The sequence below is a fragment of the Alternaria metachromatica genome, assembly GCF_023757995.1.
Source record: "Alternaria metachromatica strain BMP 0045 chromosome Unknown scaffold_3, whole genome shotgun sequence".
Classification (NCBI taxonomy): domain Eukaryota; kingdom Fungi; phylum Ascomycota; class Dothideomycetes; order Pleosporales; family Pleosporaceae; genus Alternaria; species Alternaria metachromatica.
Window position 1 is genome coordinate 245,015 of NW_026055494.1, and position 16,545 is coordinate 261,559.

Here is a 16,545-nt window from a genome sequence, read left to right on the forward strand (position 1 = left end):
CCTCTAGAGATGGTGCAGTTTCGGTCGAGTCTCTGTTAGATGATTTTGATAATAGGGTATCATTGTATTTTGTACGCCCGCTAATCGATCATAGCATCGTCATGCGTCTCACTAACAGGACAAAAGCAGCCGATTATCCTCTCTATAGGCCAAAGATCCATTACTTCCATCGTCCCAATCGCAGCGGCTCACATACAAAATGCTGAGCTTCTCACCTCTGCTCCAGCAATCTAGGGCTTGGGAATATGGACGCTCTTGCTAACCATCAAACATCCGTGAAGAATGAACATGGCAACAACAGGGTGGAACTCAAACGCCGTGCCCTCAAGCCAAAGACCCATGGGAATCTGCTCCAGCGTCCAGCCCTTGTACACCCAGTATGCCATGACCTGCACGATACCCAGCGACATGGGAATCGGCGTGCCCTCGAAGTACTTGCTCTTGCCCGTCGCATCCTTTGGCACCATAGCAACCGTAACATTGAACCTCGCGAGACGCGTAAGACCGCAGAGCACGAAGAAGCTCAGGAGCAGGTGGTCGACGGGAGTGCGCAGACCGAGGCAGAAGGCAGCGGCGGCGGGGCTAACACCGAAGGAGACGAGGTCGGCCAAGGAATCGAGTTCCTGACCCATGAGCGACGCCTTCTTGCGCCAGCGGGCGACTTTGCCGTCCATGAAGTCGAAGAAGAGGCCGAGGGGGATGAAGCCGAGGGCCCAGTACAGGTTCGTGTAGTTGAAGGGGTCTGACTGCGTGCAGTAGCGGAGGGAGGACATGATGGACATTACGCCGCAGAAGCCTGGGCATCTGGTTAGTACAGGTTCTCGTTCTTTCGCGTCGTAATTGGCGGAAATGTGTGTCGGAATGGATATCGAGAAACGTACCATTGAGCTCGGTAATGTAGTCAGCGGCGTGCAGAGCTCTCACGAGAGAGAAATGTCCAGCATCCTGCGAGAGGAGCCTTTTTTGCTTGTCCTGCACTGTTCTCCCTGTTAGCCCCTTCATGTCCATATATCGCGTTGGGTTCTTTCGCCAACATACCCTCACCCTTCGCCGGGGGCATCTCGTCCTTGGGCTGCGGCTCTCCGCCGTTCCGTCGTTGCGACATGGTTTTGATGTTGTTGCGGGTGTGTGTGTACTGTGCAATGTGCCGCTTCCGCTTGCTTCAAAGCAAGAATCAAGACAGAGATATCGGGGTATATTGTGTTGCGCAAAGGCAGAAACTAGAGGGGGGAGCCGGGAAGTTAAGGGTCTGGGTAGGGTTGTTGCGTGGAGAAAGCTTGTTGTTGGTGTGCGCAGGTAGGCAGTGACGTGCCCTGGGCAATTTGGGCCTAGATCAAGGCGGCTGGGGACCAACGTCATTTTCGTCCTACGCAAACTTCCGTGCTGCTGCACTGCCCGGCTCAGCCATGTGATTCGCACGTGCCTGCGGCAATTGTTTCTCTACATCGGCAGTTCTTTGTTCAGCATGTCCAAGTCTGTGGCTGTGTCTTGAACAGAGGGGCTAAGATCTGTCTACTCAGCACTGTGCGCCGAAATTGAGGGATGTCTTGCCTCAGCGCGTTGCACAATTAGCACAAAAGCCCTTCTACTATTGCAGTCGCTCTAAACAAGATATTATCTATTACGAGATATACATGGCAAGGAAATTATACAAGAAGTATATCGTACATATACACAGGCCATAAGCAAATGCTCGAAGCCTAAACGCCGCCTTCATGCTGACAATGCCCAAAACCCAATACCCGCCAGCTACATGATTTACTTCCGTCGGCTAACAATCTTGGTGACGGCATGCCTTATGATTGTACCAGCCTTCTCTGTCTCCTTCTTTGTCAGACCGCTCGTCACGCACACCTTCAGTGCGGGTGTAGGTTGCCAGCCCGCATCGCGGGGGTTCAGTCCAAGACCGAGTGGGAAAGACTTGAGTCGTGTGATGAGGACGCCGTTTGCGAGACACTGTGGTTATTAGCAACTTGCCTAAAGATAAAATTGGGAACGCAACGGAGAGAACGTACCTCGTCAACAACTTCCCTGAAGATCTGGTTCTGATCGTCGATGCTCAGTTTCTTGTTTTCAATAACCTCATCTTTGAGAACAAGGAGCATGATGGGGTTATCTCCTGAGCTACTGCACTTAACCCAATCACTCCTAGGGTCCAGCTGTCCCCGCATCGCCTTGACATTGTCCCTGAGTCCCGCGAGGATATCCGGTTGCTGTTGCAACAGACTGATTGTTTCACTCGCTGTTGTACTCAACAAAGCAGGAAGCGCAGCGGAGTAAGTGTATGACGCAGACGAGATGCGCTGATGCTCAACAACTTCCTCGTTACCGGCACAGAATCCTCCTGCCGCACAGAGAGGGCCAGAAAGCGAGCCGATGATCATGTCTACTTCTGCAGCGTCAACGTTCTGCGCTTCGGTGACGCCGCCGCCGGTGCGACCGAGGACGCCGTAGGACCAGGTTTCGTCGAGGATGAGACGGAATTTATACTTGAGTTTGAGTTCAACCTACACAAGCTGTTAGCCAATTCGTCACTTTGATAATTAGCATGGACACGCGATCGACGTACGATCTTTGGCAGGTTCACCACATCCCCAATGTTCTCAAACAGGCCCTCGGTGATGATGAAGCGTCTGGTGAGCGGCTTCTTGGCCTGCTCCTTGACAACCTTCTTGAGGACGTTCTCCAAATCCTCCATATCATTGTGTTCGAACCACCTGACAGTACTGCGACTGATTTGAATGCCCTTGCGCGCAGCGAAGTTGAGCGCCTTGTCCGCTACGATAATATCTCCTCTCTTGCTGAAACTGGGAATCACACTGCTTATAGTCGAGAAGGATTGCGCGTAGATGATGCAGGCGGGGACACCGAGGTGTGCAGCGACGTCGGCTTCGGTCTTCATGTGAACGTCCTGTGTGCCGTAGAAACCAGGGGGGCCACAGGGGCCGACACCGTAGGTGCGCAGGGTCTGAATGGCCTTGTCTTTGAGGACATCGTTGGAGAGGAAGTTGTAGAAGTTGTACGAGGCAAGGTTCGTGACGGTGCGGCCATTGGAGAGCTTCGACTTGGGGCCCGTAGGTCTGCGCAGTGCTCATTAGCATTGGGTTCGGAACACTGGGGAGGGCATTTGCTATACCCAACAATGATGGGTCGCTTCTCGTTGTCCAATTCCTCGAGGGCAGTAGTGGGCGCGACAAGCGGTTCTGGCGTCCAGTCTTCGACCAATTCGTCGATCTCCTATTTCCTCGTCAGCCCGCCATGTCGGTCAGTCTGTCTGCAAGGCGCAAAACATACTTCATCCGTAAGTTGAACCTTCTTCTTGGTGCTATACTTGGGTGCAAGTAGGTAGCGCACTGCGAAGAGGAACAAGAACAGCTCTACCGCGCTGCGAACGGGGTCATTCTGGTAACTCGACTTGATGTAGCGAACAGCGATGGCGGAGCCGGGTATGCGATTGAACTGCGTATTGGCGTCGGCGATGAAGCGCGCAGTTACATTCTGTATCTCATGCAGGTCCATAGTTGCTGTTAGTTTTGTAGGTGGCGGCTATGGTACCTCGATGATGTTTGGGGGTTCACCTGGGCAATGTTGCGGCGACGCCGGGAATGCCGTCCCAAAGCGGTTAGTTCCGTGTGTACAGCGCGTGTGTCTGTTGACCAAACTTCCAGGTAGCCCTCGAGACCTTTCTATAGCCTCCCAGTAGTAACATTTTGTACGCAATTGGGGCAAGTCGAGTTCAGAAGCAGTTGGACAGATGCTCCACCAACCAGTCACCAGTCTCGCATACTTTCTCGTCCACCGACACTACTCTAGACTTGATTAATCCTTCGTCCCTCTAGTACTTTAAACCCTTGCAGGGCGTCAGGCAACCAGTTGAGCCTTTTTCTCGCACCGGCCGAGGCCACGACGCATACTCATCCTACCTGTCCAAGGCTCCGGATCCTACCTAGGCGGGGCGTAATACTCGGTAAGAGAAATGGTTACATAACAGGCCGGAGACTTCGTCTCGGTTGATGGTCTCTTGTGTAATGCTTTTAATGTAATTCAGTGCCACTTCTACGGTGCAGAAGGAGTAGTGTATAAAGACTTGTCCGTTGCCTCGCAAAATAAAGTATCTCCTCTCATCATCACTTCTCAGTCCAAATATCTTCCACTACCTCCAAGGCTCTCACCTGTTAGCCTATTCTGCTTGTGTCATGCAGTTAGCTATTGTTCTCATTACCCCATTAACCTCTATAGCTTCAGCAGGCAACAAGGACCGACCCTTCACCTTGCATGACGACGCAAACTATCGAGGCGCAACGCATGAGGACTCGCGATGGAACGACCGAGTATGCTGTACGTGATATCAATGTCTGAGCCTGGCCTATGGTAAGTGACTGGATTAGGGAATCTTAATGACAAAGGTGATAAAGCCAGCTCTGTTTCGAAGCCTGGTGACCATTGCACTATCTTCTACCGGTAAGTTAGCATCATCTTCTCTTGCTAGGCATGGAGAACTTATATCAAATACAGGGAACGCGATTGCAAAGGTGCTAGCTGGCTTAGTCGAGGTGACGCTCTCACAGTCCCGGATTTCCTCAATGACCATATCTGGTCGTACCGCAACCCTTACAGCTGCGAATACCCCTAGTGGCTCAATAGGAAGGCAAAACTCCTTAGGATATCTAGGTAGTCCATATCAGATGAGGGAGCTTAGTGGTACTATGAGTCGGAGGCTGAGGTCACAGCTTGGGCAGCGTCTTATACAAAAAATAGTAGATGTGCGATTGAACCACCGCCCACAGGCAACTTAGTCAGTCATCTTTCTTCACTGAGCTGAATAAAAAACAGTGTCATCCAAACGCAAGAGCAACGCCAACGTGACTTCACGCAGGTAAGGCATGTCCCGTCAATGATTCCGAACTTGTCGATGAGCCTGAACTCAGCCTACCATGCCCTCTATGACTGATCGCTAACAAACACGGTGTCTACCCGAGAAGAGCAACTTCTTACGTAGATGTAACGATGAAATGTAAGGTTCATTCAAAGGACGAAGTTGGACCTGTGCAAAGTGGAAGAGGCCCTGTACTTCGCTTGGCCAGAGTAGCGACGGTAAAAAACAGTGACCAAGGCGGTTACCTTGAGCAACGTGGATTTGGCCTACGATACGGGAACGACGACATTGAGGGATGCACGAGAGCATAAAGTCACAGGAAAGAAGGTCGTAGTTGTTAAGACATCAATATATCTATGTAATGAATTCACTTTCTAACATATTCGCCTTCCATGATGAACCAAAACAGCCCCTTCGTGTGTATGTGCAGTCAAGTCCGCGCCATAGGCGGACACCAATGTGTTCAGAAAGAGAGAAAGCAGGTCGATGTAGCCCGCCGTAGAACGCCTAAAACGAAGGAAATGCTGTAGTGGATATTACAATCATTATGGGACCAAGCCATGTCGCCACGCTCATGATTTGCCAATATTGTACAATGCAGGCTGCGAAAGCAGTAAACAACGATTCGCGCTATGTGCTTTTAGTATGCCATGTACCGACGGAATCGGCGAGCGGCATCGTCGGTCGCAGCGGCACCACCGGCATCACCTCCACCTGTGGCAGCACCATCGTTCCATAATGGACACTTCATGCCGTTGACACATGATCCGGTAGGGGTGTTTGTGGTGTCGTTGTTGCTGTATCCAGTAGGCTGCAAGATTGACAGAGGCAGGCCGACGTCCAGCTTGATGTACTTGCCGGCGACGATTGGGCCAACGATCAAGCACAAGAAGACGACTAGGAGGACAAAGTACAGGATAGCGTAGCGGATGACACGACGCTTGCGAAGCTTGGTCTGCTTGAGCGAGTAGATCGGAGGACGAATTTGACGACTGTTACGTGTTAGCGGATGTCAATTGAACGAGTAATGAGGGAACATACCTAGGTCGCAGCCAGAACAGCATGACAGAGTGACCCTTGTCGGCGTATGGGATCAACAAGATCGGAAGCATGAAGAAGAGGAGCACGTGGCCGAGAATGAAGTCGGCGGCGAACATGCCCAACTCTGTGATCTTGCAGAGGAATTCACGACCAGGCTGAGAGATTGTGTGCCATCCCATAGTGTACCACTTTCCGGTCCACCAGGCAATGTTGGCGGTGTCGGCCTTGAACTCACGAGTGAGAGCAAGCGTGATGATCAGCTTGAAGAAGAATCGCTGGATAGCGACGACGGCGATCATACCAGACAAAGCTCTGGGGAAGCTGAAGCCCTCAAGGAACATGAGAACAACAAAGAAGATGAGGAGGACGAGAACAGCAATGGCGTGCGCAATAGCAGCCAGAACGGCACCGAATTTCTTGCAGCACATGCTGAGCAGAGGACCCGCGCAACAAGCCAAAGCGAAGAAGCCCAGAAGAGCACCAGCGTTGATGGCGATGGGACCGAATGCAATGAGTCCGATACGGACCAGAGCACCGGACGCCTCGGGATCCTTCAGGTCTGTCTTTTCATCTTCCTTGTGGCGGTTGTCATTGACACCAGTCTGAGCGTTGATGAACAAGTAGGGGATGATGGTAATGGCGACCAAGACAAGGGGTCCGAATACCTCGCTCATGAAGATGTTCGTGAAGTGAGCACGAGGGACATCACCGGAAAGTTTGGCGGACGGGTCACCGAGAGCCTTGCGCTTGAAACCAGTGATACGCGTACGCGAGAGACGGCAGTATCCGATCCAGGAGGCACTGTGCGAGCGGGTGTTTCCGCGAGACAGCCAGCGAAGGTACTCCCTGTAGTCGATGAAGAAGTCGTCCCATGAGAATTGATGGGGGTTGAAGAGGAACGGTGCCAAGCACAGGGACAACAGGGATGCCCAGAAGTAGATGAGCCATGGACCCCAAACTGTGATGGTGGCAAACAGCAGCATCATCAACGAACGGGCTCCAATGTAGATGGAAGGACCGGCGAATCGTGAGAACAAGATACCGAAGGGGATACGAGCTGTCGCGAAACCACGTCCGGTACCAATGTAACGAGCACCACCATAGGACAAGTTGGTGTGGAGAGCGTTGGCATAGATCTGAGTGACGAAAACCTCGAAGAAGGGCGATCCGGAGGAGAAGTGCTTTGCGAGACGAGTCGCGGCACGCCAGAAACCACGCTCAGTCAACTCTTGGACCACAAGGGGAACGAAAGAGATGAAGAACACGATGAAGATGGAAACGATACAACGCGAGACCCAGTCGAATACGGGTACCAAGTTGGCGCAACCGTTGGGCCACTGAGGATCGGTGATGGGAAGGTCCTTGTTGAAGTGGCAGAGAATCGTCTCGTGGTTGAGCGCGCCGAGGTGGATGAGTACGAACATGAAGCACTGGACCGACAACATAATGAACATGTTGTTGATGTGGAAACCGGGATGGGCGTAGTAGAAGGACAGGAATCGGTCGAGAGGAAGTTGAGTACCCATGTAGTAGTACTCGCGAGACAACATCTGCTCTCCCATACCTGTACCAATCTTGGTGGTGAAGTTGAGGACGGAACCAAAACCAAGATCACGACCCTTACCACACTGGTAGTACTCGCAGTGCTTTATGCGACCACCGCGGAGAAGAGCGTTCATACCAGCGTAAATATCCTCGTTGAGATGGAGACCCTTCTGCGCTTTGGAGACACCACCACGTGTTGTCATGAAGATACCGTTGAGGAAATCAGGATGACCGTAATGGAGCTTACCACCGATCTGGGCCAAAGTACGAGCAAACATAGTACCGAACGTCTGCTCCTTTCCGGCAGCGATGTCACCAAGGATACCAATGTTCTCGGAGAAAATGTATTCACGGGCTCCGAGAATGGCGACAGGGTTGAAGTTGGAGCTGGGAAGGCCAGGAGTGTAAGGTGAGACATTGTCAGTGGTCATCTCTTCGAACTCAGCGAGGACGCTGCGAATCTTCAGGCACTCTTCAAGGTAGTTGTCTTGGTTGGCGTCGATGAGCTGGATGTACTCTCCTCGGTAGAAGATGATGGAGTGGTTCTGGTTGTCGGACTTGCCATCACCAAGAATTGGGTTGCCGGAGAGTTGAATGCGGAACTTGGGACGACGCATGCCGTTGTCCATGAGCTCAGAGTGACCATCGATGAGAGCAGAGTAGATACGCGGTTCCTCGCCCTCGTTCATAGGAGGCTCCTCATCCAGATAGGCAATTTGAAGGTCGGGGTATGCACGGAGGAGGAACTCGGTGTTCTCGCGTTCTTCCTTGCTGAACTTGGCGTAACGTTGCATAGATACACAGATCTTGTACTTGCGCCTAGCCATACGCTCGAGTTCACGCTCAAGCTTGTCAGAGTTGCCACCGAACATTTGGACGACTTCAGGGTTCTCTACGCGGTAGAGAAGCTTGATAGCGCGGCTGTAGTTCATGAAACCAGAGATGGTACGGTAAAGAGTCTGCGAACGAAGAGAAGCCCAGATACGAGTGCGGAGGGTGTATTCAGGCGCGGCGGACTTGAAACCAATGCAGTAGAAAGGAAGATCGTCAATCTTGCTCTTAGCGGTGTCCTTCTCGCCCTTTTCGTCGTCACCATTGAATTGAGAGGTCTCATCGGCAAGAATCTTGGTGTCCTTGACAAAGCAGTCCCACTCGTGAGGGTGAAGCTGCTTGAGGTACTCAAGAAGAGTGACACGAGAGTAAGGCTCGTCCTCGCGAATGATCTCACGGAGAGACAATAGAATCTTTTCACCGTAGTGGGGAATCAAGACTGTGAATGTGGGCATGTTGTCGACTGGTAGAGGCTCGGGAATGGGAGTCGACAGCGACTGAGCGAAGAAAGAGATACGGCGTTCGGCTTCGCTCTGAGCAGGGAAAAACTCAGTCTTGAAGGAGTGATCTTCCTGGGACACGAAGAAGGTAGGAGCACGCAGAGTGCGCTTGCCCTCTTGCTCGGAAGGAACCTGGTGGTAAAGCAACTTCTGGACGTGGTCGATCGCAAGGAGATGCTCGCGGTACATGGAGATGACCACAGCGTTCCAAATCTGAGAAATGAGGACCTTGGGCTTGTACTTGATCTCCATGTCGGTGGTGGCGAGAACCTTTGAGTAGATACGCTTGGGCAGACGAGAGAAGATGTTCCTCCATGGTGTCCAGATCGAGACACCCAAGTAGAAAGACCGAGAGACGGAAAACAACATGTTCGCAATGATGTACCACAGGTAAGAGTCCAAGAAGAACAAGATCAAGTCCATGAAGTACATGAGACCGAGCAAGATTCGAGGCTGGTACTTGCAGAGGATGTTACCAATGATGGCGTCTCCAAGGCAAGAGGGCTTCTTCATGTGTGACAGGATGCGAATAGGGTCTTTGATCGACAGAGTCAGGAAGAAGTACGACTCAGCAAGCTTGGCAGCGAAGACCAAGACCCAGAGGCCATAAGACATCCACATGTCGTTGCCGGCGAGGCGAGGGTAGCTGGCAGTGAACGTTTGACTTGCAACATACTTGCGAGAGTTGCGTGTCAGGTAGCTGCCGAACAAACCTCCGATAGGCATGAGCGAGAAGAACACGAAGGTGGCCAAAGCGATAGCGAACTGAACACCACCGAGAACGTTGGCGATAGTACCGGTGCGCTTGTCCATACCAAGAATGTAGACACTAGGGGCAATGTTGACGACGAAGCACAGGATAAGGAACAAGAGACGCTTCGTAAGATGCTGAGCACCAGCCCATCGTCGAGGAACGTAGCACCACTCGCAGATAGTAGCGAAGATCTGGATGAAGCAGGCAATGGTACCACCGAGAGCAACTACGGACAAGGTAGCGGCCTTCTCGGGCTTCTGGTCTCGTTGTTGTTCGTAACCCTTGGTGTAGAGAGGTTGCGAGTTGAAAGCCGTGTAGAACCAGAAGGAAGTCAGATGAATGACCCAGATACGGTTGAAGTTGATAACCATGTGGAACCACGAACGGCGCTCGTAGTATGTCTTGAAGAAGACCTTCTTCCAGAGGACATCCTTCAACTTTGCGTAGCGCTCAGCCGGTGGGATGTCGACAAGACGAGACTTGTCCTCAAATACGATGCGCTCGAGACCCTCTGGGTACCAGAACAGTTGGTTCATGTCATCGTATCCAATGATGGCTGCGTGATCGCGTTCGCGACGGACGTACTTGCCATCTTGGATCTCGTAACCTTGATCACGGCAGTACTGGTATAGCGGAGTGATGACATTGTTGAGGTAGGTGAACTCCTCGATTGGCTCTGTCTGAGCTTGTCCAGCAGGCGAGTTTAGCCAGTCGTCGGCGCACTTGAAGATGAAGCACATCAACTCAGGCATGAAACGGACCTGGTTGGCCTCTCCCCAACAGAGAAGGTATAGGGCGACTTGACGAACACGGTCGTGTTGCGACATGCGGTTCATGCGGGTCTTCCAGCGGTATTCAGCCGCCTCCAGACTGTTGTCGCCCTCGTAAGCGTCGAGAGTCTCTTGCTCGTTGCCTGGGTTCTCGCTGGCCTTCTTCTTGGCGGCCTTGCGAGCCTTGCGGGTGCGGCGGTTGGCCTTTCCGAGGTTCATGTTGGCGAAGCCAACGGCATCATCCAGATCGAGATGAGCCGCGAAGTACCATCGACGGTAGTTGGCGTTCTCTCCACCGATGTAATCGGCGTGCAGCGACAGAAGCGCTTGGTTGGGCGACATGCGGGACGCACGCGAATCGAGCAGGGTCATGAAGTGGTCGTACATGTTGCGCATGCTGTCACGCTGGAAACCGAACTTAGCGGTCAAGTCGAGAAAGATGTCCTCAATCTCCTCCTTGGTGCAGGGAATCTGGGCTTCAGCAGTCCACGCCGGGTAAGGCTCGCGAGAGCGCTGTCCAGCGGGAAGGGCATTGGAGTAGTCCATGCCGTAGATTGGCGTCGAAGCACCAGACGAGCGGTTGCCACCATATGAGACTTGAGACGAAGGAGGGCGGTAGCCGCGGTTACCCTCGGCGTAGCTGTTGTACCTCTCGTCCCCGCGACCGTAGTAGTCCATGTCGGTGGCACGAGCCATGTCGGAACGCATGGTGAAGTCGCTGAAAGTTTCAGAGTCTTCCTCAGAGTCGTGCTGACGGCGACGGGGCTGCTGGCCGTTGGCTGCGTAGCCGTCTTGGGCACCACCCTGGTCGTAATACTGGTCGTTGTAGTACTCGTCTTGGTAGCCCTGCTGGCCGCGCTCGTCGTAGTAGCCGTTTTGTTGGTACTGACCGCCCTGCTGGCCGTCATAGTATCCTCTGCATGGCTGTTAGCAATCGATCGAAAACATCGCTGAAGGTCTATACGCACTGCTCGTCATAGTAGGAATCGGTGTGCTGGCCCTGCTGCGGGTACTGGGCGCCGTGGGCGTCGTCGTGATACTGGCCGTACTGGTCGTCGTGGTAGTAGGCGTCCTGGCCCTGAGGCTGGCCCTGGGCGTGGCCTTGAGTCTGGCCGTAGCCGTCGTCGTAGTGGCCTCCCTGTGGATGTCCGGACATCGTGGGAAGCTATTAGAGTGGGATGTAAATCTGCGAGGCGAGCTGTCAATAACTGTCGCGCAAGGGGCCGCCAATGCTGAAACGGCGGGCGTCGGAGGGGTCGTCGTACCTCAAACAATGGGCATTAGGAGCGGCAGAGTCGAATTGCTCGTAGTCGTGCTGCCGCGAAATACGGTTGACGTCGGTGCACTAGGTGCAGATGGGGTGGTTGAACGAGTGTGTTGTTGTGGAAGTGGCTCGCTGTTTATCGCGGGGGCGGCAATGTCTCAGTAGCACAGCGGGCTGCTCGTGCCTGCTGCAGTGCAAGAGCGTCTGGTGTTGTGGTCGGGCGTAGCGAGTGGAAAGCTGAGTATGCAGCCGGTCGTGGTTGCCAGGAGAGACGCGCGGCGAATCGGCGCTTGTCTGCTGCTGGGGCGAAAGTGGGAATTAGGCTGGGTGGAAGTGGCGGGTAGCGGCTCTCCTCCTCAAGGCGGGTGAGGGAGCAGTCGGGGCGGGTCGTCCAAGCTACACAACCTCAACGCAATGAAACGAGAGGCAATGTAGAAGAAAACGGACACGTGAAGAAGAAGGTGGTGAGTGAGCGACAGTGGTGAATGCGGAAGGGCAGGCAAAGAGCTTTTTAGCAGCTTCCCCTGAAAATGAAAGGCACGACCGCCAAGCTAGCCTAACGCCGTCAGAGACGCTGCGCATGGGTCCCCTTCGCTAGCATTCACGTCCCGATATTGAGTCGCCCCTCTAAAAAAGGCACCGGAGATCATGGACGTATGCACACTACAAAGCTGCTCCGCTGCGCTCACTCGAGCAAGAGGAGCTGCGATCTGCTGCGCGCCCTCTGCGCGCTGCTCTGGCCGAGGCCGCACGGCGCTGGCCAGGAAACCAGCTACCATGGAATCTCCGATCTGCTTGCATATCGATACTACCGGTTCCCGAATACACCAACAACAAAGACGACACCACCGCCCTGCTTGCCGTCACCCGGCGCCGACGCAGCGCGCTCTGGGTGACTCGGCTGACAGCTCGAGACTGCAGTACCGCTTTTTGCCTCTGCTCCCCCGCTGCTGCTGGTGCCCTCGCTCACGTCACGACTGCTCGCAGCCATGGGCCAACAAAGACTGCTCTGCACGGTTGCGAGGCCCGCGCTGATCAAACCACGACTAGCGACCCGGCAGACCAAGGCAGTCCCGCCTGCTTCGCCCGCTGCTCGACCGGCCGCGATAGCGACGATAAGTTTCTTATCTGACGGCCAATCGCGACGTGGCGCGCTTCCGCAACGCCCTAGCCCTAGCTCATCAAAGGCCAACGGTGCTTGGTGTCGCAATCCAAAGGGGGCTGACGGCCGCCAGTCGCTGCTAGTGCTTCTGTTGAGCCTGATCACACCCGAACACACCGCACCTCAACATGCCCCAGTCCTTTTGCCGCCTGCATGTTTACTTCCCTCCCAAAAGCCGCTGTCTCGTTGCGCGTGAATCTCCTGAGTCGTGCATGAATCAAAAGCGATCGCATGATGACGGAATCCCTCACCGCACCCCAATTCAACCGACCAGGGCCCCAGCTGGTGAGCTATATTAGGCCGCCCGGTTCCCAACGTCGACACTATGGCAAATGAGCCGGCTACAGAGCGTCTAAGTCGTTCCAACACCAGTGTAGCAGGTCTGATCATGATTACGTCTGTATGCAAACTCTCTACATGCACTTCTCTTAGCCCGTAACCGCTTCATCAGTTCATAATTGCGCACACTCCTTGACCAGCTATCTTTGTATGCACGCATTACTCTCAAACGCTCTCGGGCATGCCAGCTCCCGGCCTGAAGCCTCGCCATGCCCCTCCCTTGTGATGACCAATGGTTGTCTGGAGCCGAGTCGCAGACGCGCGAACACCAGCGTCAGCGGCATCTGCCTGTGAACGCATCATGATCCATTGGCCGCCTCACGGCGCGAGCGACTTCGCCACACCAACGACTAGGTTTCAGCTGCACAAACTGCGTGTCGTGTGCCTCCGAACCTAAAGTGCCGCGGTCACGCCGGGGCTTCACGAGGCTGCACGAGGCTGTGCACTCCAGCGTCGACGACCATCGCAATCGCCGACATCCATCCCCAAGATCCACAGTCTCGACTTCCCGCCTTCTCTCGTGTAATCCAACACGGCGCACCGGGACTGCTCGGGACACATACCGTGACATCTGCAGAGACGCCATTCAATTTAGCAACATGATCCGCAGTGGGGCTCAGGCGGCTCTCAGTGGGGTGCGAAATTGGGTGTACGTACGCGTCGAGATCGCGACTCTTGACTACGAGCCGCGCTGACAGTCTCAAAATGCGACAATAACATTGGCAACATTTTGGTGAAAGAAGCTGACTACCATACCGCGAAGCTGGACGTGTAGTCTCCAGCATCCAACATTCATATTACCTGCGGTGTTGGTGCAATAGAAGAATAGATGATGGTCTCGAAGGCGCTCGGGCCATGAATGCGAAACAAGCCTAGTATCAGGGGCACAGGTGAACCCTCGCTGATCCCTCTTGGAATGCTTGATTGACCCTACATTTCTTCACTCGTTGTGCCTCAGAGTCGTTTCTACACTCACTTTTCTGTTTTACCAGTCCGTCTTTACGTCCTTGAATAATTCATTTTTCGCATACAGCCTCATTCGCTGTTGCGCCACACTCCTTCATCTCATTGTTCCTTCCTAAACACATTCTCTACAGCCTTTAAACACAATTCTCGGCGATTCAACCCAAGCTCTCGCCAACACCACCACTACTCTTGGAACTCGTCTTATACTATTATTACCAAGATGCGTGGAATCTTCGCTACTGCGGCCCTACTCGCGGGCGTCCAAGCCGCCGTTGACCCCATTGTCATCAAGGTATGATGTCGTGCGACAGGTGCGACTGGCGTGTCTAACAATGCCTAGGGTCAGAAGTTTTTCCAGAAGAACAGTGGTGAACAATTGTAAGAGACCCAAGAACTCAAGAAAGGTCAAGAAAAGCCAAGCTAACGATCGCACAGTTTCATGAAGGGTGTCGCATACCAGCAAGAAATCAACTCCAACTCCACAGCTGCCTCGACCGACGACCTTGACATCACCGACCCTCTTGCCGACTCGTCAGCATGCAAGCGTGACATTGAGCAGCTCAAGAAGCTCCAGACCAACACTATCCGTGTGTACGCCATTGATCCCAAGAAGGACCATGAGGACTGCATGACCCAGCTTGCTGATGCCGGCATCTACGTCGTAGCCGATCTGTCTGAGCCAGGACTGTCGATCAACCGTGACGACCCTGGCTGGACTGTCGAGCTATACGAGCGCTACACCAGCGTCGTTGACGAGATGATGAAGTACGACAACACTCTCGGTTTCTTCGCCGGAAACGAGGTCAGCAACCAGCCCAACAACACCGTTGCTAGCGCTTTCGTCAAGGCAGCTGTCCGTGACACCAAGGCCTACATCAAGAGCAAGAACTACCGTGAGATTGGTGTCGGATACGCCACCAACGACGATGCCGACATCCGTGAGAACATGGCCAACTACTTCGACTGCGGCGACGCCGACAGCGCTATTGACTTCTGGGGCTACAACATCTACTCGTGGTGCGGTGACTCCTCCTTCACCGAATCCGGTTTCGATGTCCAGACCAAGAACTTTGAGAAGTACAACGTTCCCGTCTTCTTCGCTGAGTACGGTTGCAACACTCCTCGCCCCCGCAAGTTTACTGAGGTCGGTGCTCTCTACGGCAAGCAAATGACTGGTGTCTGGTCTGGAGGTATTGTCTACATGTACTTCGAGGAGGAGAACAAGTTCGGTAAGTTTCACATGATTCAATCCTTGGAATCGCTTCTAACAGTTCCCAGGTCTCGCTTCCATCAAGGGCGGCAAGGTCGAGACCAACGACGACTTTGACAACCTGTCCAAGCAGATCGCCAAGGCCACCCCCGTCGGTGTCAAGATGTCCGAGTACAAGCCCAGCAACACCGCCGCTGCCTCGTGCCCCAAGGTCACTTCTGGCAAGTGGGAGGCCGAGTCTGACCCCCTCCCACCTGTCGCCAACGCCAACCTCTGCTCGTGCATGATGGAGACTCTCAGCTGCCAAGTCGCCGATGACACCGAGGAGGACGACTTCGGCAAGATGTTCGGCTTCATCTGCGGTGAGAAGGACGGCGAGTACTGCCAGGGTATCAACAAGAACGCCACTTCCGGCCCCTACGGTGTCTACGGCATGTGCTCCAGCCGCGAGCAGCTCTCTTTCGCTCTCAACGCCTACGCTAAGAAGGTCAGCGATGGCTGCGACTTCAAGGGTCAGGCTACTTCCAAGAAGGCTGTTGCCAGCCCCACCGCTTCCGGCTGCTCTTCCCTTCTCAAGGACGCTGGTGTTGACGGCACTGGCTCTGTCAAGGGCGCTGCTGCCAAGGCTACCGGTGCTTCCAGCTCTGGTGACGCATCTGGCTCCGGCAGTGCTGCCGCCGGTCTGTCCGCTCCCCAATTCACCAACGGTGCTTTCGGCATGGGTCTGTACGTTGTTGCTGCCGTTGCCTCAGGCATGGCTATGATCCTGTTGTAAGATATCGGTCAACTTTGTATTTATCCTGCATAGTTTGCGTGGGTTTGCGCTTATTCCCCTTGGGTTTGCCGGCACCGTCTTGTACGAGTGGCCTGGAAGAGTAGTGTGGTTTTCTTTGGCTTAGGTGAAATTCTAATAGTTTTGCTATACTGTTGTATGTATGGTGCGCAATGAAACGAGACCTTGAATTGTCTAAAGTATGATGTGTTCTTCGTTGGTACATGTGATGTTGTGGATTAGGACGACCTTGTGTAACCTATGTGGTAGCAGAGAAGTAGTCCTCCACAAGGTTCGATGAATCTGCATCTCCGAAATGTCAACGTGAATACTTGAGCATCGACACGCAATGCAGCGTAGAGTCATCTTACTCTGTCTCGACCATGAAACCTAAATTATTCCAAGACATCCTCAGTCAATCTTCTTCGAAACTCACTTGTCCAGCTTTTAGCCTGGGCGACTACGTTGATAGATTGCTCAAGCAAGATACAATGAAGCAACAGTGTGTGACAAGA

At 53.6% G+C, this 16,545-nt stretch overlaps 4 protein-coding genes across 4 annotated transcripts; 1 reads left to right on the plus strand and 3 right to left on the minus strand.

Moving 5' to 3' along the window:
* Positions 1-230: 230 nt before the first annotated feature.
* Positions 231-1,105, minus strand: J4E83_001729 (uncharacterized protein; the record flags this gene model as incomplete). The annotated part of the gene is made up of 3 exons (XM_049328683.1): positions 231-796; positions 882-977; positions 1,039-1,105. 3 exons carry the CDS (start codon positions 1,103-1,105, stop codon positions 231-233), a joined length of 729 nt encoding a protein of 242 aa, XP_049191655.1.
* Positions 1,106-1,758: 653 nt separating this feature from the next.
* Positions 1,759-3,519, minus strand: J4E83_001730 (uncharacterized protein; the record flags this gene model as incomplete). The annotated part of the gene is made up of 5 exons (XM_049328684.1): positions 1,759-1,956; positions 2,016-2,507; positions 2,570-3,080; positions 3,137-3,237; positions 3,295-3,519. 5 exons carry the CDS (start codon positions 3,517-3,519, stop codon positions 1,759-1,761), a joined length of 1,527 nt encoding a protein of 508 aa, XP_049191656.1.
* A 1,997-nt stretch (positions 3,520-5,516) lies between these two features.
* J4E83_001731 (uncharacterized protein) lies at positions 5,517-11,473 on the minus strand (the record flags this gene model as incomplete). The annotated part of the gene is made up of 3 exons (XM_049328685.1): positions 5,517-5,868; positions 5,918-11,233; positions 11,286-11,473. The coding sequence occupies 3 exons, from the start codon at positions 11,471-11,473 to the stop codon at positions 5,517-5,519; spliced, it is 5,856 nt and encodes a 1,951-aa protein (XP_049191657.1).
* Positions 11,474-14,268: 2,795 nt separating this feature from the next.
* Positions 14,269-16,033, plus strand: J4E83_001732 (uncharacterized protein; the record flags this gene model as incomplete). Its single annotated transcript, XM_049328686.1, has 4 exons — positions 14,269-14,340; positions 14,389-14,426; positions 14,484-15,277; positions 15,327-16,033. 4 exons carry the CDS (start codon positions 14,269-14,271, stop codon positions 16,031-16,033), a joined length of 1,611 nt encoding a protein of 536 aa, XP_049191658.1.
* Between the last annotated feature and the right edge of the window lie 512 nt (positions 16,034-16,545).